The 23407-nt window shown below is 39.0% G+C and overlaps 3 protein-coding genes across 4 annotated transcripts in view; all 3 read left to right on the forward strand.

Annotated features, from left to right (window-relative positions):
• Nucleotides 1-3967, forward strand: part of LOC141804529 (uncharacterized) — an 8737-nt gene extending 4770 nt beyond the window's left edge. Inside the window, exons 2-3 of one of the 2 annotated variants that reach the window (XR_012599639.1) lie at nt 695-855; nt 3034-3967. Coding sequence is in view for 1 of the 2 variants with exons in the window: in XM_074688993.1 (XP_074545094.1) it covers nt 500-855; nt 3034-3499 (822 nt within the window). In the remaining variant the exon portion in view is untranslated. Of the gene's footprint in view, nt 1-400; nt 856-3033 lie in introns of those variants that run through there. The other variant, XM_074688993.1, reaches the window with a different exon arrangement.
• A 4108-nt stretch (nt 3968-8075) lies between these two features.
• On the forward strand, nt 8076-20240 carry LOC141804527 (neuropilin and tolloid-like protein 1). Its single transcript, XM_074688989.1, has 10 exons — nt 8076-8268; nt 8509-8574; nt 10067-10201; nt 10278-10526; nt 17219-17260; nt 17386-17513; nt 17637-17865; nt 18424-18537; nt 18637-18781; nt 19327-20240. The coding sequence occupies exons 1-10, from the start codon at nt 8241-8243 to the stop codon at nt 19862-19864; spliced, it is 1674 nt and encodes a 557-aa protein (XP_074545090.1). The 5' UTR covers nt 8076-8240; the 3' UTR covers nt 19865-20240.
• A 398-nt stretch (nt 20241-20638) lies between these two features.
• atpsckmt (fATP synthase c subunit lysine N-methyltransferase) lies at nt 20639-23049 on the forward strand. Its single transcript, XM_074688290.1, has 4 exons — nt 20639-21184; nt 22027-22164; nt 22303-22353; nt 22553-23049. Exons 1-4 carry the CDS (start codon nt 20909-20911, stop codon nt 22766-22768), a joined length of 681 nt encoding a protein of 226 aa, XP_074544391.1. The 5' UTR covers nt 20639-20908; the 3' UTR covers nt 22769-23049.
• Nucleotides 23050-23407: the final 358 nt, after the last annotated feature.

The following is a 23407-nucleotide window of genomic DNA, read 5'->3' on the forward strand; positions in this document are numbered from 1 at the left end:
TTTTACTACTTGATCAGGTTGGTATACTGAGCTGGAAATAAGCAACACATATAGGAGATGTAAAAGCACGTATTGATCTGAAAGGGTTTTTTAAGCTTAGTTTTTTTTTATTTGCTTAATTTCTCTGTCACAGTTTTCAGTAAATCATGAAAAGGCCGGGTGTTTCCCAGAATGACACTAAGACAGTGACTCATACACAGGCTCATGCTGGGGAGGCAGGTGAATTATTTATTTCAGATGTGACGTCATGATCCCAATGTGGATTTATTTTGGATGTCCACCGACAGCATGCCACAAGGACACGGAGAGCATAAGAAGAGCTGAGCAGCTTCAATTTTTAACCTTTGATTTTTTTTTTTAAAGTCAAATCTTTGACTCACAAACTCACATTAGGATGGGGAACACTTTTTGTCCTGCTGATAACATCTCCCACCTTTCATCCATTGCTCGAGATGTCTGCCCTTTTCCAGACTACACCTCCAACCCTCTCTTTACCAACATGCTGTCTATCAACTCTTCTCATCACTTGAGCGACCACTACATGGCTGTGCAGTCCTCTCTTAACCCCAAACAGCTGGAGGACTTCACCCGGACCCTGAGGAGCACTTTTGGCAGGGAGGGCAGGGTCAGCTATGGAGGAGTGGGCGTAGTGGCCCTGTCCCTGGCTGTGTTGTTTAACACTGTTGCTCAACAGGTAAAGGGAGAGCGTGTGTCGGACTCTGGACCAATTCCTGGCCTATTTTTTAAAGATCCGAGAGGTTACTACCCACCCCATGTCCATACAGTCAGCGAGTACCTGAGGCTGGTTCCCCACATAGCAAACAACCCCACCAGGATGAGAGAGGAGGCAGAGAGGTAGGTGCTCCTTATATATTAAACTGTTAATTTAACATATCTCATAATTGACATTGGACAACAATACATAAAAAGACGTACAACTTTTTCTATTGAGATATGGTTAGACAGAGGAACTCTACAACCAGGGCTGTGCCAGGTAGTTACTGACCAAATTATGACACATTATAATTAAATGACCCCTTTCAAAACACTCAGACACTATACCAAACACAAAAAGGTTAAAGGGGAAACAACAGGATTTGATGTTTTATGTGTCAGTCATCAGGAAAAAAAGATTCTTGTGATTTGTAGCAAATACTCACGGCTTCAGAAGGTTCACTTACTCTTGTTTTGGTGTCTGTCACGTATTCTTTCACCATTCCTCATCCACTCTGCTGTGCCAGACATAAGGTCCAAAAAGCCTGTATATCTAATCATTAAATTATACATCTTTTAAAAATCAAATAGTCAATGATATCTTAACCTTATCATGGAAAGAAGTAACTGAAATCATGAAATATTTGAGACCATCATTTCATTTGTTAACTTGAAGGAGGTGGGATTTATGAGGAGCACAACAGCCAGTCAGTAAGGGTTCCTTAAAACCTTGGGGCTATACATTTAATGAGCACTAATTAAATGTATTATTTCAACCTTGTTTTAAGATGAGCCCAATGAAAAGACATGTACCTGATGAGAGACAAAATCTCTTTTAAATGGGAGTCCTGGCCAAGTCAACAGCATAGGAATTTTCACATGGATAAGAAATACATATTAGTAAAACTGGCTGGCAAAATTGTGGGACAACCCCAGAGGCCTCTGGCTGACACTTACACTGACAGGAGGAGGAGGAAAGCCCAGAGAATCCTGGCAGACAGCTCCTGTCAGTTTGAGCCTCTGACATCTAGGAGGCGCTGTAGAGGCCAAAGGTTTTTTTTTTTTTAAAAAGTCTTTCATACCAAACGCTACCATCATTTTAAATACAACTAAGTGACAAATCCACAAAAATTACTGTACTTCATTTATAGAACTGGATATTGTTTTACCTCTACTTTTATATTGCGTCCTATATATTTTTAAATGTATGACATTTCTTGTATTTTAGAGCTTTCTGTCTCTTGTGCGGATGATCCAAAGTCAATTTTCCACTTTGTTGGACAATACAGAAGTGTTCTATTCTATTATATTCTCAAAACGGACTATGACAAGTAACTATAACATCTGTAAATAAAATATCAGCGTTCAACTGGGGGTCGAACGCTGATAGGATAATCCTTAATCCTCGTTTTAAAATAATCCAAATTAACAAAATAATCCACTTTTGTGTGACCTTGTAGCTCAAATCAGGAAGAGGGAGCAAAATAACTGAAAGCACAGAGTGAGTCCAAGGAACGACTAGCAGACGAATACTTTAGGAATCAGAAAAGAGTGGAAACAAAAGACAGCAGATCACTTAGAATGGCCTTTTTAAGGAAAGATATGCATGTGCACCTTTCTCCTGTTTTGTTCAGAGGACACAATTCCTATTTCAAACATGACATGGTGATATTTGTGGTATCTTACACCAGAGACATAGCACAAAGCAGCATGGTAAACTGAGTCCAGCCTTTTCTGAGGCTGAGGTGTGTGCATATAGAGAATATCACCATAATCACCATGAGATAAAAAAGGTTCCTCCTTTTTTTTTTTTCTTTCAATAATGAGAAACAGCTTTTTTCCGTAAAGGAAACCCAGCTTCACACCCAGTTTGTTTATTGGGTTTTGGATATGATGCATGGAAGAGTTTTTCATCCAGGTGAAAACCCAGGTATTTAATAATTGGGACATATTCAATTACCCCTTTGGTTAAAGTAAAAATCTGGCAGCCGTCTTTCACTATCATCTTAGACCTTAAGAAGTTGATCATCTTAGTCTTGTTGGCATTTAGAACCACTCTTAGTTTTCAAAGAATCATCTAGGCAGCATCAAAATCAGCAGGAAGATAATAAACTGAATGAAATTGTGTCATCAGCATAGAAATTAAACCTCAACTTTTTTTTTTTGAACTTTTTACATAAAGAATTACATCCATTTTCAATATACTGCAACTTCCACAAGTCAGCTGCCACTGATGGGGCTAGCTTTAAGAATCACTCTGTCATTGCAAAAAGTGTGCACTGTCATGTCAGCTCACCAGATTGATTTTCTGTTTTAAAGGTACATCAAACTGTTCACAGATCATGACCGGTCCTTGGAAAACTTGGAGGAAAAAGAAATGTTTGCGATCCAGGAAGACGTCCCATTATTGAATGTGGTTCTTGGAAAATGGTTTGGAAGCAATTTGAAGATTCACCTCCTCCGCCTCAAAAATGCCTCAATTGATGAGTTGGTCTATTCCAAGGAAAGATCGCCAACTGTTTTCATCTTCAATTTGAACTGTGATCTAGAGACAGCCGACAAGGAATTCAAAGCCCTAATTCAAAGATCTGACAACAGCACACAAGAAGCCTTTAGAAGATACATGACGAACCTGAAGCCATGGCTGCTTCAGGTTGCTGAGCTTGAATGGATTAATGCCATGACTCATCTGGCGTGTGAAATTGGACTCAATGATGAGTCAAAGGTTGCACAAACAGGGGATTTTGACCTGAGGGCCAATGCACTTGGAAAATGGGCAGAGTAGATTACTTGGGTTTACAAATGTGCTCTAAAAACAAGTTTGTAAAGAAGCTAGGTTTGACATAAGGAAACTTTAGCTTGTTCTTTGACCCTTTAAGCTGTACCTGTCCCAGACTGCAGTTTGTGTGTTCAGTGTCAGGAGCTGATGTTTGTGCTGTTTGCTGCTGCTATCACTTCTTCTGTTTTTATGAAAATGAGGAAAATAAACCAGTGTTTTATTTTTCTTGTTAACAGCCCTGCTATATGTCACTAAATCAATAATCCATAATTCTGTCAATCTTTGTTTGTGTAGCACTTTGATCCATGTGACTTGTTTTTTGAGAAAATGCTTTATGGATAAATTTGACTTGACCTGATTTGAAGCCTCTCTAAGTAATTTTTAACAGCCATAAAACAACAGACTGAAATTAATACTGAATTCCCGGTTAGACAGACTACTGTACCTGGTTGGTTTTGTAAAATTTTACAGCACACCGACGGCATCACCTTTTCTTTTAGAAATAAACAAATATTCAAGACAACCGTTTTGATTATTTCTGCCTTTTTTTTTTACTCTGAAGCTTGTGATCATGATTCAGACATAACCTTTGAGGGGCTGTGATGACTATAAACCTAACGTATTCCCAAGATAAAGACCCTCTTGCCCATGAACACTTGTACCACACTGTAATTAGAATGTGACTCAAAGTTGTGTTTGTTTTGAAGCTAATGAACCAAGAGCAGATCCTCTTTTTAACACTTTGTTCTTTGTTTAGGCAACTTTTTACAGGGTACTGAGTGACAAGGTGATGTATTAGGCAGTTTTAGCAGTGAAGTAACCCTATTACTTGAAACGTGACAACAAAATTTGTAAACTCAGTTTGTATTTAGTTTGTTTTGTAGCCATCTAGATGTAGCACTGGTGTTAGTCTGGTGCTCTAGGACATGTCTGTAACATGTGACATCAGTGAGTCCTGGTCATGTCTTCCCAGTGCTGATCTGCCAACTTCAACCTCACCAAGCAGAGTAAACTCAACCTCACTCTTCATTTTATTGATAGACTCTCAAATTTGAACAGACCGCTGCAGAATAACTGCTTCACTTAGGTTGGAATGGACATTATCACAAACAGTTTGACCTGTGTTGTATCTCACACTATAATACTCTTCTGTTTAGCTTTCTTCGGCTCTTCAGTCTTTTTCTTTTTACCAGTCCAGCTCCTGTGTCCACCATTACTACAAGATAAATCCCCCCAAAATTTTGTTTTTAGCAGAGAAAAACTTTGACCTGCCGTAAATCAATCCAGTCCTGTCAGGCCCAACTGGAAGGCTGGGAAATAGTGTTGAGCTAAAACCCTTTTTGGCGCTAGAAATGACACCTTTTCAAGATCAGTTAGAAACTCTCACAGTCCCTTTAACATCAAAAGTTCGGGATTTACAGAGCCAAAAGGTCTGTTGCCTCTGTTGGTGTAAAATTTCACCTTTTCAACATTTGTTTCACACAAACAACCAAAAGGACAACATCCGGTTTAGAAAAAAAATGAAGCAGTGCTAGGAGTTACTGTTCATTGAGAATCCGCTTGAGGATGGCTGCAAAAAGACTGGAGGTCACGTACGCACCAAGCCAAAAAAACAGACTTTTACGGCATTAAAAAGCATATTTACAGCCTGGTTAAAAAAAATGCTGATTTCACTATTGGCCTACCTGGTTTAGAAGACATTAGGTTTGCACAATCAGAGACACAGCTCAGCTCAGCTCATGTGACTGACGGGCACCCTATAGCTGTCAGAAAGGAAGCTCGAAGCTGGCATCATAACAAATGTGGCTGTGTCCACAGATTGGCGTCATTTCACAGTACCAGGAACAGACAGGTGACATTGTGTAGACTACGTCCATGTTTTATGAAGTCTATGGATCAACCCTATACGTATTCGATAGAAGAGAAAAAAAAAAGTAAAAAAGGAGACCAAAGCCGCGTTTCCACCAAGCAGTCCGGGTCGGTTCGTCTCGGTACGGTGCGCTTTTAGCGGCGTTTCCACAGACTCATCCCGGGATGGATCCCTAAAAACCGAGACGAGCCGTCCCACTTTTTTGGGACCCTTTCGTATGGGTGCCAGACTGAACCGATCCGCTCTCGGGAGGTGGAGCAACAACACTGCAGACGGTTGATTGGTCAAAAGAATCCTCACTCACCCCGACAGCGGCTGCATTTCTCCTTGCGGCTCACAGACTTCTCTTAAACGAAGCTTGATTGCACTTTGTAACAGAGAGTTACATGAAAATCACAGAGAGGACGAAATGCTGCATGTCCTCCATCCGTGCTCTTTGTTTACTGTGTCGCGTTTTCTTCTTTGTTGGATTTAATCGCGGGGTAAGCTGCTACGGCGTCGCGCTAATGTTTGCCAGCTGTGGCTTCCGGCATGCGGCTTACACGCCGCCCACCACGAGAGGGCACAGTCTGCTGTGGAAACGCAAACGGGATGAGACTTTACTGTCCCAAACCGTACTGAACCGTACTGAACCGACTCGTACTGCTTGGTGGAAACGCAGCTCAAGATGTTCTCACACTTACCACCCCAATTAAGATACATTTTTCATTTATGTTTGTGTGTAAAACCCCAAATCTGGTGTTGACCTGGTTTTGCTCATATTATTTGTTGTTATAGTAAAGTGAAATCCGATCTGATGTCGACAGGTTTTTAATAATTTGATGGCCACAGGTTTTTTAACATGGTTTCAGAGCCTGATTTCCTGTCTGGCTTGTTTTGCTCTTAACAAATTGATGTTGTGGCAAAAACAGAACTCTTGTGTATCTGGTCCAGGGGGGCTCCGACCCTGCCAGAGCAGACACACTTGGAACAATACATTGACTTGAATAGAAACCTTCCAGATCCGGTACCGTAACAGAGCAGAGACAGACCTGCTGTGACTTAGCTGTTAAAGATGCTGTCTCCAGCTCTGCTTCAGTTAGCAGGATTTACTCCAACTTTACTTCAAACTGAAATCCTTCTCTTCACAGTCTTCCTCCGTTACTTCAGGTGTGCCCCAGGGCTCTGTCCTGAGACCCCTACTCTTTATCATCTACCTCCTTCCACTTGGCATTGTCTTCCATGAATTTGGGATTCTTTTTCACTGCTTTGCGGATGACACCCAGCTCTGTCTTTCCAGTAATCCTGACTCCACTCTCCCACCTTCCTCCCTCACACTCTGCTTTTCTGAGATCAAAGCCTGGTTCACCTCAAACTTTGTCAGACTCAAAAGTGATAAAACTGAACTCCTTCTGGTCGGTACTAAATCCACCTTATCTAGAGGAAACAGTTCATCTCTCACCAAAGACAGCTCCACAGTATGCCCCTCCCCTCAGGTTAAGAAGCCGGTCGTCATCCTCGACAGCACTCTTTCTTTCAACTCTCATATCAATAACATAACCCGGTCTGCATATTTCTATCAATCATCTCTGTCCCTCTCTAACCCCTCACTCTACCACCCCTGTACTTCATCAGCTTCACTGGCTCTCGGTTAAATTCAGAATCACCTTCAGAATCCTTCTGTACACATTTAAGGCTACACACAACCTCGCCATGCTGTACCTGTCTGATCTCCTCCATATTGCCACCCCATCCTGCTCTCTCAGGTCTTGCCCCTCTCTCCACCTCTCTGTGCCCTCTGCCCATCTCAGCACCATGGGGAGCAGAGCTTTCAGTTGCTCTGCTCCCAAACTCTGTGACTTGCTTCCACCCCGGGTCAGAAACATTGACTCAAAACACATCTGTTCCAATCAGCATTTTCCAGCCTCTCTGATTCCTTTTAGCTTCTTGTCACTCCTGTTTGTCTCCTAGTATTATAGTTATATCTTTCATGATTGTCTTTTTAACTGTGTTCTTAATCTATTGTAAAGTGTCCTTGAGTGCTGAGAGGTGCTTTTCAATAAAATGTATTATTATTATTATTATTATTATTATTATTATTATTATTATTATTATTATTATTATTATTATTATTACTGTTATTGTTATTATTATTATTATCATTATTATTATTATTATTACTGTTATAAATGCCTTTTTTATTACTTGTCTACTTACCTAGTCGCACTTGGTCAAACACAATGGATGCTTTTTCCATTTGTGATACATTAAAGTCCTCTTTAAGCGCTTGATACAGCCCAAGTGACTGAAATACGTTTGATTAAAGAATGAAAAGATTTATGGGATTAAACTGTAATTTAGGAATATAAGTTATCACAAAACAGCTGTTGTAATGATAGTGCTGTTTTGAGGGTAAAATCATACAAATTATTCTTATTTCATCTTCTCTAATTGTAGAGCAGTCTGCTGAGTCCAATAAAACATCTTTTCTCATCTTATATAAAATGATGTACCCACACACACGCACGCACATGCACGCACACACACACACACACACACACACACACACACACACACACACACACACACACACACACACACACACACACACACACACATACACACACACACACACACACATGCCTCGTCAATGACCGTACATCTTCTGAGAGGATTAATGCAGCCTAAAGGTGGAGCAAAAATTGTGAAGGTTTGCGGGAATGTAATCCTCTGAGCTCTCAGGGAGACGTAGAGAAAGAGGGATGGAAATGGGACATCTCTGGGATTTTATGAGAGACTGATAAGATGAAAATCATTTTTCCACAATAAGAGGACGCTAGGTCAGGATAATTTCATGGCAATATTGGAGACGGACCTGCCCGTCCTCAGGGAAGAGAAATGGTGCACAAACTTGTGCTGCATGTCGGTAAGTTAAGAGCCTGATTGATGACTTTTTTAAAATCATTATTTGTTACAGGATAATAATCCTGCAGTCCATATGGTGTGTTTACAGTTGCGTCTCCTCTCTGGATGAGTAGATATTAACAGTTTTGCTATTTTTTATCATCTATTTAACACCAGTTTATGAGTCTAGCCTTTTTTAAAAAGAAAGTTCCAAATCTTAAGAAAACTATCAAACTTGATCTCCTCTCCTTTCCTCTCTTAGCTTTAGCAGCAAGCCTCATCTCACCTGTGAGGTCAGGTGCCTCCAACACCAAACCCAAAACTCAAGGTATCACAGCCTCAGCCATTGTTCACCCTTCTTCAGAACACATGAATTTATTTTCTACACAAACCAACTGCAGCTGCAGCTCAAAAAAAGTGTTTAGTCAGAATTCTTTTGTTTGTCAAAGCATGTGTCACAGAGTTACCTTGTACCCACTCTGAGTGAAATGAAGCTCAGATTATGGTTGAAGTAGTGATTAATGTTTCAAATTCTGCTACGTTTGATCAACATGTTGTGAATTTGAAGCTTTTTTGTGATGATAACAAAAGAACATGATTATTGAATGGAGTGTTTGCAAAGTGTAAAGATTTACTTTTTTATATCAGTCTCAGAAAAACTAAAACATCTACCTCTGAAGTGATTCCATGTTACATGAAGCTCCAAAAACAAATCTTCATTGTATTTTTTATTTTCTGATGTATTTTGAATTAGATAAATAATTTAAATAATGCAATTAACTTATAAGAGATTTAAGAATAAATGCAATGTCAGTTCAGCTTTGTTATACTGCACTTTTTCCAACTCACCGTAATGTAAGGGAAACTGTAGTGCGTAGGACTGTCCTTACTTGCATCAACACCCACTCTCTATTCTTTACACACCTTATTTCCTGACAACCCACTCAAGACACACATAAGTTAACACTAAGTGATGGTTAAAAGATGATTTTATTGACTTGAAAACAGTTTAAACATCAACCAAAAGAAAGAGTCCCTCAGATCGACAGTTGTTAGCAGCAATACCTACAGGTCACACTATATAGCATGTTTCTTTAATCATTGTTCATGAGTTTGTCGAAATAGAAGCTGTTTTCTGTTAAAACTTCTATCACATTAAGAAAAAAAAGCAACACCTCTGTTGGTGTTTTGGTTTTACCCAGCAAGTCCTGTAATTTTCCCAAAGCTCAGACTGTGTTGCTGTTTGTTTGAGCTTTGTGTCTGCTTTCTTCAGTTTGTTGTATTCAGCTCCTTCTGTGTTTCAACATCCCTCCTCAAAATGTCTCTTTTCTCTGCTGATGAATTGTAAGTGAAGCATAGTCAGGTTAGAAATGTTCTTCTTGTCTACAAAGAGGTAAAAATCATAAACTTCTAGATGTGCTAGGTTTTTTGAGGATTGATTCAACATGGTGCGTGTGATCTCCTGGCATTCAGAATCAATACTGAGCAAGGGTTTTTTGACTAATCAGAATTAATTATTTAACACAGCTGGGTGGTTAGTAAGAAAACCTAGTATTAATCAGATTAACAAGGATTTAGGGAAACAGATGAAACTGCTCCCTCATCGTCAAATGAGACACCACTGCCAAAGTGTGCAAACCAGATCCTGATAATGAGATTTGCCGGACAACTACCAGGATGTTTACAAAAGATTAATTCTTAAAAAAATATATACATTTTTTAAATTCTGTCAGGCATAAAAAGAAATAGTTTTGCTGTAAATTTAATGTCAATTCTGTCAATTACTGGTGTGTCTTTATCCTCTCTACCTGAATCTTCAGTGAAGAACAACTCAGGTGTGACCCCAGCAGGACAGTGTGGAGCCTGGATAAAGGAGCCTGAAGGCGGGTCTTTCACTTCGCCTAACTACCCTCAGAAGTACCCAGCTGAGAGGGAATGTGTTTACATCATAGAAGGTGAGCCTTTCATATGTCTCTGTAGCTTTTTACGCCACCTCCTGCTGCTTCTGTCTCACCCTGTCGCCCTCCTCAGCCTCTCCCCGGCAGTGCATCGACTTGTTCTTCGATGAGAAGTACTCCATAGAGCCGTCCTGGGAGTGTAAGTTCGACCACATCGAGGTTCGCGATGGGCCTTTTGGTTTCTCACCCATCATTGGTCGCTACTGTGGGCAGGAGAGCCCAGCGTATGTGCGATCCAGTGGTCGGTACCTGTACATCAAGTTTGTGGCTGATGGTGAGCTGGAGGCCATCGGATTCTCTGCACGATACAACTTCACACAAGGTGAGCGATCGCAAACTGATCTGAATGGCTGCTCTGATTGAAATGAATGGATAAAAATACACAAAATGACCCCGGCTAGAAATGATTGTTGAAATTTTATCTGTTTTATGGACCAATATTTAAGACAGGGTATTCTGCTAGCCTAGCCAGGCTAAAATGGCACAAGATTGACATTTTCAAATGATGAGGTCATCGCATAACGCTCTGGTTCATGAAACACCAACTGCCAATTGCCCTGCCCTTCACAGGCCTCCAGGGGCTGTCCAATCAGAAGTAAGGGGTTTGTTGGAGCAGGAGGCCTTAAAGAGACAGTAGCCAAAAAAAAGTGTGTCACACAAAAGTTGAAATATGAGTTTTCCAAAACACCAGTAAAAGAAAAAAAAAATTTCCAGCTTAAAGTCAGGTAGATATATGATGGGCTACCAGAGGGATGGTAAAATTGAAAACAACAACAACAACAACAACAACAACAACAACAACAACAACAACAACAACAACAACAACACATTACTCCCTCTCTAAGTTACATCTTTTTAAACAAGCATTTGTAAACATACTTCTATTTCATTTCACTTTTTAAATGTTTTAAATCAAAAAGAACATCTGTTGGGTTTAAAAGTAAGTGTCATTCAAATAAGAGTAAAGAATATTGAACAAGTAGAGAATGAAAATAATGAATTAGGTGTCTGGAGTCTGTACACATGGTATAGGTATTTGACTCAGCTCTACTTTACTATAATAACACAACAGCCCATAGTCCACATAAAACAATAGACAAGACAGCTGGACATCTGGGGTGCAACCAAAACTTTTTGAGCACCCCCAAGAGCTGTTGCAGTATGGCTCTTAAATCTTGCTCTCCCTCTTTCAATAGATGGAACATGAGTCAGAGTGGAAAACTGTGATACATGTCTTTAAACATCACTTTTGTCCCTGTAGTTATGTTTTAAGCTGATTATAAACAGAGGTGATTTTTCCAGAGAAGTTTATTCTGAGGAGGCTAGTTGACTAAACATTGTCTGTCTTGAGTTGTGATTTTAATAATGACGCCATGTTACAGCTACATGAGCCTTTAGAAATAAAAGAAGCATCCAGGTTTATGCTGTGAAATGGTCAGATTTGGATACCATTTGTTCTTTTGTAACCTTGTATGAACTGTTATGAAACAGGAAACAACGTGAGTGAAAGACTGTTTGTCGACTCAGCCACTCAGCCCACTTTCCTTCTTATATCAGACCAGCTGCTGCTCTGTCTGGCTGGTCGGGTTTATGTTTAGAGTATTACTACGACTTTAAGCCTCTGACTCCTTCCCCTGGCGGAGTCTGATATGTTGGCTGCCAGATATTAAAACTAGCCACCTCTTTCACACAGTCTCTTTTTTTATTAAGGGTAACATTGTATGAAACATCATAACCCACATTTCCAGTGTCAGAATGAAGGAGGTGTTTGATTAAGATCCACGGAGGAACCCGAGGCTGTGTTTTAAAAGTGATGACGGAAAGTTTTTCATTAAAACTTTCACAGTGGTCTGGTGCTGTGCTTCTGGGAATGTGCCCTGATTTCCATTCGCAGTGCAGGCAAACCAGCTGCAGCTGACAGGGAAAGTGTGGGTGGTGGGAGGCACTTGTTTCTCTGTAACACACACACACATACACACACAACCACACACAAGTTAATGAAAGCTTGTCTTCAGGGGAATACAGCTTGTCAGCGCTGAGCCGCAGCAGCAGCTTAAGGGAGTCCAAGGCAGAGGCTTCATTAACAGCAGATTTTATAGGCCACCTACACTGACGGGGGGCAGAGATTAATCTGCATCCTTCTGTCCATCCAGCCGTCCTCTATCTTCCTACTGTCTTTCTTAACATTATCGTGCCTCTGCACGTTATCTTTTTGTTCTGGGAGGATGTTCTAGTTTCAAACCATTCTGTGAGTTCCTTGCGCATAATTAAGTTCAAAGTTGCTGGAGGCAGAGGTTGTTTGTCTGAGTACAGTGTTACTCCCTGAAAACACTGCTTTCAATATCTGTGACATTTCACCAAATGTAAGAATAGGGTCTATGTATCCTCCAGCATTTATAACTTCTAATGCATTTTTAATCATTTGTGTTTTTGGAAGGTGAGATTCTTATGTAGCACCCTCGTTTATGAACAGCATTAATTTCCCCTCTTCATTATTTCTGTAACTCTGGTTTCCGTCTGTTTACATCACATAAATTGAGACTCCTTTGCCAAATGCTAATCTCCTGTCTAATTCAGCTCATCACTGGTGGAGAAAGAAAATAACATGATACACATGCACACATGCTCAGACACGTTTTTATAAAATCATCAATACTTTTAACTGCATTAATGCTCACTGTGCTGACCCAGACTTGAACTCAGTGCTGTTTAAAACCACAGAAGAGAAAAAAATAAAATAAAATAAATTAATTAATTAATGAATAAAAAATGAAAATAAAAATAAAACCACAGAAGAGCCGTTTATAATTGTATTCATCACTCAGCTGGATTTTTTTATGTTATTGGAAATAATACTGACTTATAACAGCATGGGCACAATTATTAAACATGAAACATAGCTGAGTTTAAATGTCATTTCCAACTCAGGACAAACTATTGTGCTATGTTTTAAGGGTTGCTGGCTGATAACTTAAACTTTATATTTTGTTGTGATAAGGTGTCAAGTTCATGAAACACTGGTGTTTGTGGTTCATCATTCTAGCCACATAATCATAGCATAATCCTTCCTATGATAATATTTCTGCGAAGTAGAAGTCAATACCTCATGCTCTACTGGTTAATACGTTTGTTATATATATACAACAAACTTATATATATAACTTATGTTATATATATATATATATGTATATATATATATATATATATATATATATATATATATATATATATATATATATATATATATATATATATATATATATATATATATGTGTGTGTGTGTGTGTTAAAGAGGCTGTGAGGAGTCTTAAAGCGAGAGTGAAACCGTTTCACTTTTAGCTAAATGCCTGATCGTAATGAAAGATTTAAAATGAGATTATCAGCGCCAACATAGGTTATTTCTAAATGTTATTTCTCAGTTTCCGGACCATAAATCAGCTTGATTTACAGCATGTAGGAATCCATATGACAACACCATGCCAGTCGACAAAGTTTAGCAGTAAGGAGAGAGATCTGTATTTTTTTCTCTGCTGAAAATGATTTCTTGGGTTAATTTTGCCGTATTGGTGAACACTGGAGCCTCACTGTCAAAAAGAAAAAAGACAGAAGAGCAGGCGAAAGCTTAACAGAAGAGTGATAGAGTAAGGACTAAAGGCTAACAGGAGCTAAACTGCTTTGACAATGTTCATTCCAACCCACATGAGGTGGATTTTCTGCAGTGGTCTGTTCAAATCTGGGAGTCTGTCAGGAAAATGAAACGCCAGGTTATTTTAGATCTGCTTGGTGAGGTTGGAGTTGGTAGATGAGCACTGGTAAGACACAAACAGGATTCAGTAGCTTTACATGTTACTGACATGTTTCAGAGCACCGGGCTGTGAGTAACACTAAATATGGCGGGCTACTAAACTATGGCACAGACTGAGTTTGCTTGTCCTCATGTTTCAAACAATAGCTCTGCGTAACTACTTATAAACATGTCACCTTGTAGCTTTGTATGCGGTCAAAGGTTGTCTTGAACTGAGGCACAGGTGGCCTTGCAGTCTAGGTCACACCCCATGAGGTTTGCCCTCAAGCAGGTGGTTTGAGTTCGAATCCAGCCTGTGGCCAGTTTCCTGCTTGTCACTCCCAACTCTAACCCTCTTTTCTACTCAAAAAAATAACTTAACAAAAGTTGTCTTGAACAAAGAATAGAAGGGTTAAAAAGAACATCAGATCTCCATTTGTTTGATCCCATCTTCAGAACAAACCCATGCCTTGTTAAGAGTGAAGTTTTCAAGACAATGGGAGTCGTTCTCCTGGAAAAAAAACTAGCTTTTCCAAATAGCCTTCAGAGCCCTTTTAAGGTAATAGATAATTCTGTATCTCAAAGCCATTTTGCATCAGATTCTTCTTATACCATTTAAGGTTTATATTAGCTTTGAATCAGTTGTTCTTGTTTGTTTGTTGACCTCTGCGAATTTGCCAGTACCCAAGCAAATCCTGAAGAGTCTTTATGTGTCAGGAAAACAACCAAAAGTTTGAGTTCAATAAATGACTGAGAACAACATACTGTTACCAGGCTCTGGTTGAAAAATATAAAGCCTATCTTGCAGTGCTATAAACTGTAGTAATCCAGTGTCTAGTTGACACTGGCTGCAGAAACACTTACTAAAATCAACATACTCACTACAAAAATAAAGAGAAACAGATCTTTACAGCAAAAAAAGATATGTTAACAGCCTGAATAGTTCATTTTTCTGTCGGTGCATGTTGTACAGGGTGATTTTTTACAATATCTTTAAAATGATTAAACTAAAGCATTTTGCTCATAAAAGAGCATAGCTAACTTGACTGAGAGGTGGGCAGCATGTAGCTGTCTGCAAAGAGGCTAAGGCTCACCTCTTTACCTCATTCTAGCTCAAGTGACTCCAGGTTGGATTTAGCTTTTTAATATGGTCCTCGCAACTAGAAGGCTTAGACTATGTCTAAATATCAGACTATGTATGTTATTAAAACTCTAAATTTTAAACATGAATTAGTTAATTTAAATCTTAGAACTGAAATTATCTGCTTTTTGTGCATCCAAAAAAACGTTTTCCTAGTGAACGTTTAAGAACAAACAGAAATCAGCATTTGCTCATTGCCCGGTCACAGAAACCTGTTGTCAAGGTTTTTTGATGAATTTTCAAAAACAGTAAATAGACTTTAATCTATGGCTTCATTCTAAAAAGTGTAACACATGAGCAGCTCAAACCACCCACTTTAGAGGCTTTAGCTGTTTTAATGATCTCAGCCTACATATGACAGAAACATCAAAGTATAAAACATCAGGATTCTTGCTCTTCATGTGCTTTGTTTGTCCTCTGTATTTTACATTTAGTTTGTATAAGTATTGAGTGTTCTCATGGGCACCAAGTAGATTCGTTGAATACGGTAATAGTGGGACAGGATTTACATAAACCATCCCCTAGATCCTATATCTGCCCCTAAGCTCATCTTTACATCTTTATTCTTCATATTAGGCACAAAGCCGCACACACACACACACACACACACACACACACACACACACACACACACACACACACACACACACACACACACACACACACACACACACACACACACACGCATGCATAAGAATGAATGTAAATAATCTAAACAGGCAGAGCCCAGTAGGATTAGTAAGAGCTGATTCGAGCCTTGATGAAGTCTGTCACCTGTTCCTCTTAAATCCACCGACAGATTGAAAGTTTTACCTTTGATATACAGTAAATATTAAATATTTAAGATTTTAATAGATTTTATAAACTTAACTTGTTCAATTCTCCACTTTCCTTAACTTCCAATGTACTTTTTTGTAGACTTGATTGGTGCCATGTGTTACATAATGTATTAATCAGGGTTTTATAAAGTTTCTTCAAAATGTAGATTTCTTTGACACAAAATCAAACTTTGCAGAGATTTGGAATCAAGAAAGCTGTGACATTTTTTATCGTCCTGTTGTCACTCTTTGTGGGGCCTAATCTGTCCTGAACTAAGCTGGTATATCAGGATTCATAATCCATCTCACAAGTAGATTCATCAGCACAAAGGTTGTGAGCACAATTTTTCCTCCTTTTCAAATGTGAAATGTGTGTTTTTCTATTTCTGATAAAGGGCATCAGGGGAGTTAAGATGAGGGCAGAGCGAATATTGAGCTGCTGAGCTTATGTAAATCCAGAACAGCTGTGTTTTTTAATTTGTTGTCCAATATTTCTTTAATATCTTCGATATAAGGCCTCTGCTATTTTTGGTGTCCGTTTGGCTTCTAACCCTTTCCTTGAAAAGAATGATTACAAGGAATGTTACATGGGCATATTTTTATCAGTCTGGTCAGGTCTACACTTGTTCCCAGGTTTCTATAAATGCAAATTTAAAGCATGTGTTCTTATACATGGATTGAGATGAATGGGAGTCTTTATTTGACAGAAATATACTGCAGACAGGAGTTTCGCCAAAATGCTCCCTTGATGGGGACTGCCAAAGACTCTGTTTACACTTAAAATCTTCCCTGAGTGATTGGATCACAGGTGGAAAAACTTATCTTATAGTGAGAACTATGGATGATTATGGAAGCCCCAAAGGGTCATGATCAAATTCAATATACTGTCTCAATTTTTCTCTAGATAATGAGTTAGTTCAGGTTTTTTTTTTTTTTATTATTATTTCTGACTATTTCTTTTTTTTTCTAAGTATTTCTGGTTTGTTTTATGCCTATGCTACTTAATCAAACTCCAAAAGAAATGTCTTGTTTCATTTTTAGATCCTCAAAAAATTACCTTGTTATCTCTGGAAGATGAGCTTTGTTTTCTGAAAGCAGTCTTGAGAAACAAGATAATTTCGTTTTCTCAAAGGTCTTGAGAAAACAGGTTAAATTAACCTCTTATTTTAAGAAATTTAAGAAAATAAAATGCATTGAATCATGACATTTCAGGCCTCTGCAGTTAAAGAAAGTTAGATTTTATTTGTAATGACATCATATTTTGCTTTTAGACCCTGAATTCAAAGAGCTTGGAGATCTGCCAGCTCTTCCATGTGAGTATTTATCTTTGGTTATCATATCACTGTAGAGGACACTCTTAACTACAGTCATGTTATCACTTTGATATGACAATCTGAAATTAAACATTATTTTATAAAGTTTGTACTGTCTCTCATAGATTGTGAGTTTGAGCTGGGTGGTCCAGAAGGCTTCGTGGAGTCCGCTCAGATAACAGTAGAGGGCCGAGCTCTGCAGACTGAGGCTGTGGACTGCAGGTGGTACATCAAGGCCCCACCAAAAGCTCGGGTTTGTGAATGCACATCTTAATTACTTTTCCTCAACACATGGTATTAGAAATAAACTGAAGGTGTATTCACTGTCAAAGCCAGGTACATGAATCTCTGACTGTACTTTATCTTTAACCCACAGATCTACCTGCGGTTCCTTGAGTATGAGATGCACAACTCCAACGAGTGTAAGCGCAATTTTGTTGCTATCTATGATGGAAGCAGCTCAGTCGAGCACCTGAAAAACAAGTTTTGCTCCACGGTGGCCAACGATGTCATGTTGACGTCCTCTGTGGGCGTGGTGAGACTGTGGGCAGACGAGGGAAGCAGGAAGAGTAAATTCAGGATCCTCTTTACAACCTTCCATGAACGTAAGTGAATGTGTGCTTCTGTGAGTTTCCTGTGACAGGCATCAAGGGATAGGAAAACTAGATATGCAACTGAAAATGTTTACCTCAAAAGAAACAAAATTGACTGTGAGACACAGGCATTGGGGAGAATGATGTCACACTGAGGCCCGGTTACACACCTGAAATTCACCATTGGTGATGCAAAGACAAATTTTACAAATCAAAGAGATAGATATTGATGAGTTGCTGGTCGTGACAGTCCTGCAGAAAGAAGATTTCCGCTTTTTGCCTGTTCTACATCATTGTTTTAGTTTCTATTCTCACTTGCTCTACTAACATTAAAGAATGCTAATAACGCTGCATTGATAAATCAAATCTAAGTCATTTTGCAATAAAATATCTACTCAAAAAACCTCACTGGGGAGAATATATCAAACTTTTCTTTTGGCATTGTCACTCTGCACCCAAGCACCAAGTGGCAAAAAAATCAATAGTGAAGTAAATCAAGTTTGTGTTTTGGCAGAACTAACTTTTTGGATGTTTGATTCAGATTTTTGACCCCCACCTTTTGTTTTTCAGCTCCATGTGAAGGAGACACTTTCTTTTGCCACAGCAATATGTGCATCAATCAAACCCTGGTCTGCAACGGCATTCAGAACTGTGTTTACCCCTGGGATGAGAACCACTGCAAGGGTACTCACTGCAAAACAAACAAACAAAGCCCCACCACCAGTCACTTTGAGGTTTGGCTGATCATTTAATCCCTTTTCTATGTTTTATCTCCCAAACCAGAGAAAAGGAAAGCCAGTATCCTGGACACCCTGGATAACACCAATCTCACCATCATTGGAGTAACCTGTGGTCTGGTTGTCATCCTACTCATCATCTCTGTCATCATTCAGATCAAACAGCCTCGCAAGAAATATATAATCCGCAGGTCAGATCAACTACCTGATCACATCTTTCTAGTTCCTGGACATAAATGGTGAAAGGGATCATGAGTTTAGCTGTTTTATTCCAAGAACCATTTAAATTATGATCTAGAAAGCTGTCACTGGGATCAACAAACCAGAACTGAAGTTTACCTCAGCTCTAGACTCTAAGATCACAAAAATAAGTAATTTTGTGGTAGTGTTCTCTACTTTAGTGTTTTTGAAGTTTACGGTGCGTGAACTCAATCTGCTTATGAACAAATGTGTAAATAACTATTTTTGACTCATATACACTGTCCAGTCAGAAAGGGAAGGAAAGATATTTGTAAGAGTGGTCTTCCCAAAAACTGAGGTTAGTCGAAGTGTAAAATCTCTTTCTAGATTTTGGAAGTGGCAATTAAGTCACAGACAAAGTGCTCCCAGAGAAATATGACATGAACAAGACCATGAAAACTGCTGTGTGGGTTGATTCTTCTTACCCTCTTTCCGGTGTTTGTGAAAGTTTTCGACATTTCCATCAAATTTGTTTGTGATTCTGTGTTCTCTACAGAGATGATTTTGACCCTGCGCTCCTCCACCCTGGTTTTGAGCCCCCTCACTATGAGCTCTGCACTCTGCGCCGCGCCCCTTCTGGTGACCTGACTGATGCTGCTCTGGCAGAGGACTATGAAAAGTTCCACAAGCTCCGCCGCTCCTCCTCCAAATGCATCCGTGATCACCACTGTGGCTCTCAGGCAGGAAGCATGCATGGCAGTGTCCACGGTAGCCGCAGTAACCTGAGCATGAGGGACAGCATTGCCCCTGATGGGAGCGCGCTTGCTCCACCACCTCTGCCCCCGATGATGATGAGCCAGCAGTCTCCACACCTGTCCCACCTCACCACACCAGCAGGGCGGAGGAGCATCCTGGTGATGAAGCATAGCTATTCTCAGGATGGAACAGAGGGGTACAGGGGGCAGGAGGAGGATGATTTAATGATGGATGATGGTCCCACTACAAGCCAGCATCTCATGCACCATCATCAGATCCACCATGGGCCGCTGGGCCTGGACCATGCCGTTCACCGCACACTGTCTAATGACTTCTAGAGTAAGACTCAGTGGCAATAAAGACTACTAGAAGAGGAGGCCATCACAGCATCCTTGGCCCTGTCTGTTCAACTGATTTTGTTGACTGTATAAAATAAGGTTTTACTTTCATTTACAAAAAAAATAAGAGCTTTTTTTCACAGGTCTTGGTTGTGGAAAAGTTTCCCATGAACCACAACAGTCAAAGAACAGACTGGAGTTGGAGAAATAGAAAAGAAAAAAAAAAAAAAAAAGAAAAATAAGAAACAAAACTGTTTCTAGTACTTGAAAGGTAAAGATTCATCCAGCAGAGAAACAGTTGTAAAGCCTGAATATCATGTCATCATTGTTGCATACATCACAACCTATTTTCCCTTTTTGTCTTCATTGTTTTATGAATGATTTGTTGTGTGTTGTAATGTTTCATTCATGTTTAGACATAATTATTCCATTAAATTATAATAATAATTATTATTATTATTATCATTATTATACACTCACTGGCAAAAGATTGTCAGTGAGGTTTAAGTTGAGGACAAAAAAATTAGAATATTTTTTCTGTTCATTTGGAAATAACATTTGATATCAATATTTTCATTCATGATTTTTTTCTTTATTTCTTTCTGGTTTATTTGTTTCGAGTGTATCAATTACAGAATAAAGCCTTCTGTCACCTTTTTTGCATGGCGTTTAAACATTGTCATTTTATGTGAGCATGTCTGTTTTTATTTATTCCTCTTTTAGGACAAACTTGAAACGCAAACCAACAGGTAACAAAGGAAGGACGGAACCGTTGTTTGCGCGTCATTTTTCATCCCACCGGACTAATAACAGCGCTGCACAGGTCGTCCTGCCGTGAGCTTGGATGTCAGAGTAACAGGACTACTTCTAATCTGAAATCTGTTCTATTAAAAATAAACCCTAAATTTGGAAAGTAATACATTCCTGAATTTTAATGGATATTTTATTTACGATACTTCCGTTGTTAAGCTAGCTTTGCCAGCTAACCTCTAGCCCAAATGTCAACGTTAGCGCGTTAGTTATAACTCAACCAGACGAGCCATCATGTCACAGGAAGAACTTTTCGTTGACTCAGGACAGTTTAAGAGCGATGCCAGGGATGGAAAGAGCAGAAGTCGACTGGGTGTCATCGTGACTGGGGTGCTGGGAGGGTCCCTGGTCGCCCTGTACGCGGTTGCTGCTCCGTTTGTCTCTCCAGCTCTGAGGAAGATCTGCCTCCCCTTCGTCCCTGCGACCACAGCTCAGGTGGAGAACGTCCTCAACGCGCTTCGAGCCAGAACAGGGACCCTGGTGGACATTGGAAGCGGGGACGGAAGAATAGTAGGTTTTAACTTTTTTTTTTTTTAAATATCATTTCTCGGACGAAGGCATAAATAGTACCAAAAAACTGGCAGAGCCACTGCTTTTGCATGGTAGAGGAATTCATGATATTTAAATAAATTGCAAGATACCTACATAATTATATCTTAGTGTTTATAAATAACTGCATAATACTAATCCTTTTTGTGTAGTCTGTAAACCCTCTCAGAAAACCTGCTGGAAACTTTCTTTGCATGAAGACCTAGTTGGTCTTGGGTGAGAAAAAGCACTCACCCTGCACACTCTGATCAGACCCATGATACTTCATTTTTTAGAACTTTGACCTATTTGCCACATTTAGGGTTGTTGCCCACGTATCTTTGGGTGATGTCACATTACACCCATTTCAGTAAAAACAAGATGGCAAGAATATCTGCTTCAGACTACTGCCGCTTCCAAAGTAAAATAGATAAATAGATAAATTACATCAAGTTTTTCTGGATGAAACCAATGTATTTATGTACAATGACCCATCTCACAGAGCAGAATTTTGGATGTTGGTGATTTTATTGTTTTGCATGTAAATGTTTTATTTACAGGTATTTTCCCTCTGTTTGGGTTTATAATATATCCTTAATATTATATATATATATATATATATATATATATATATATATATATATATATATATCTATATATATATATATATATATATATATATATATATATATATATATATATATATATATAGATAGACAGATAGATAAAATACTTTATTAAGAGGTGGCAAGTGTGAGGTACCATAACACATTTATTTATTTTTGGTAAAACTTTTGAATGTATCTCCATCCTTTCGTTCTCAGGTGATTGCAGCAGCCAAGCAGGGGTTTAAAGCGTCAGGCTTTGAGCTGAACCCCTGGCTGGTGTTGTATTCTCGCTACAAAGCTTGGAGAGAAGGCGTCAACCGCTCCACTTCTTTCTATATCTCTGACTTGTGGAAGGTCAGTGACACACCAAATATATTCCATCATAACATCAAGGATGAAGTAGTTTTGATACCAACATTAAATTTTATTTGGTGCAAGGAGGTTACAAGCATGACTTATGTCTATTGACTAAAAATGTGCTTCTTTTGCCAGGTCAGTTTTGCTCAGTACTCCAATGTTGTTATCTTTGGAGTGCCACAAATGGTAAGTTCTCAGTCTTTGTTTTTTTATTTTTTTATTGTATTTTCTCATATGTGGAAGTAAGTAAAAACAGTAGATAGTTTTTTTTTTTAAACAGTAAAGTAACAATAAGACCATGTGGTCCAGACATGTTTTGTTAAGTTTTGTCAGTATAATAGACTGTCACTCTTTATAACATTATAGTCTATGTCTGTGTCTGCAGATGGAAAAGCTGGAGCTGAAGCTAGCAAGCGAGTTACCTACTACAGCTAAGGTGGTGGCCTGCCGCTTTCCCTTTCCTACCTGGGTTCCTGAACAAACTACTGGGGAGGGCATAGACACTGTGTGGGTGTACGATGCCAAGACTCTCAAATCAGACTTGCAACTTGGAAAGAAGACTGTACCAGAGCACAAGGAAACACCAGATTCACTCACATGAATTGAATGAAAGACTCAGATCTTGTTGTCAGATTGTGATTTTAAGTTTCAATGTTTGGATGTTACTCTGCCGTGCACTCTTTTCTCTGGGTTGGATCTGCAGCAGCATCAAAATACTGAACGTGTGCATTTGTCAAATGCAGTGATTGAAATAACTTGTACATCAAAGTCAAGTAAAGATCACTTGGTTATCATCAGAAAAACAATTTATTTGAATACCTACAACACATATCCTCAAAGTGGGGTGTATCATGAAACAGATAGTTTTTGTTCATGTGGCGTAAAGTACATGTTGACGACCTGATGATGATCACTGGTCATGAAGGATTTCATGAACCCAGTCATTCACAGACAGTTGCAGATCATGTCAAAATATTATAGAAAATGTTTTCCAAACATTTTATCAAATAATATTTGCTAGCAAACATAGAAACAAGTGTGTTCTGCAAAAAAAAAGGGAGAGATCATTTTACTCCTTGTGCCTTGCAAAAAGATACCCTGAAACAGCGAAATCATGTCAAAAGAGTCAGTTGAGGAAACAAAGCAGTTTTTAGGTTGTGATATTTTCTAGCTTTATGTAGTGGATTAAATATGATAAAAGTACAGTTAAGTATTAAAAAGGATTTCTATTAGTTATACG

This window comes from Halichoeres trimaculatus, unplaced genomic scaffold, assembly GCF_033239565.1.
Source record: "Halichoeres trimaculatus isolate MK-OKI-2021-1 unplaced genomic scaffold, fHalTri1.1 fHalTri1_scaffold_15, whole genome shotgun sequence".
Classification (NCBI taxonomy): Eukaryota; Metazoa; Chordata; class Actinopteri; order Labriformes; family Labridae; genus Halichoeres; species Halichoeres trimaculatus.

Bases quoted from the DNA above. Each gene is read 5' to 3' on its own strand.
- LOC141804527 (XM_074688989.1), top strand. From the start codon at position 8,241: ATGGTGCACAAACTTGTGCTGCATGTCG. The intron at 17,261-17,385 runs GTGAGTATTTAT...TGTCTCTCATAG, and splicing joins AGATCTGCCAGCTCTTCCAT to ATTGTGAGTTTGAGCTGGGT. The intron at 18,538-18,636 runs GTACTCACTGCA...CTCCCAAACCAG, and splicing joins GGATGAGAACCACTGCAAGG to AGAAAAGGAAAGCCAGTATC.
- atpsckmt (XM_074688290.1), top strand. From the start codon at position 20,909: ATGTCACAGGAAGAACTTTTCGTTGACTCAGGACAGTTTAAGAGCGAT. The intron at 21,185-22,026 runs GTAGGTTTTAAC...TTTCGTTCTCAG, and splicing joins GAAGCGGGGACGGAAGAATA to GTGATTGCAGCAGCCAAGCA. The intron at 22,165-22,302 runs GTCAGTGACACA...TTCTTTTGCCAG, and splicing joins ATATCTCTGACTTGTGGAAG to GTCAGTTTTGCTCAGTACTC.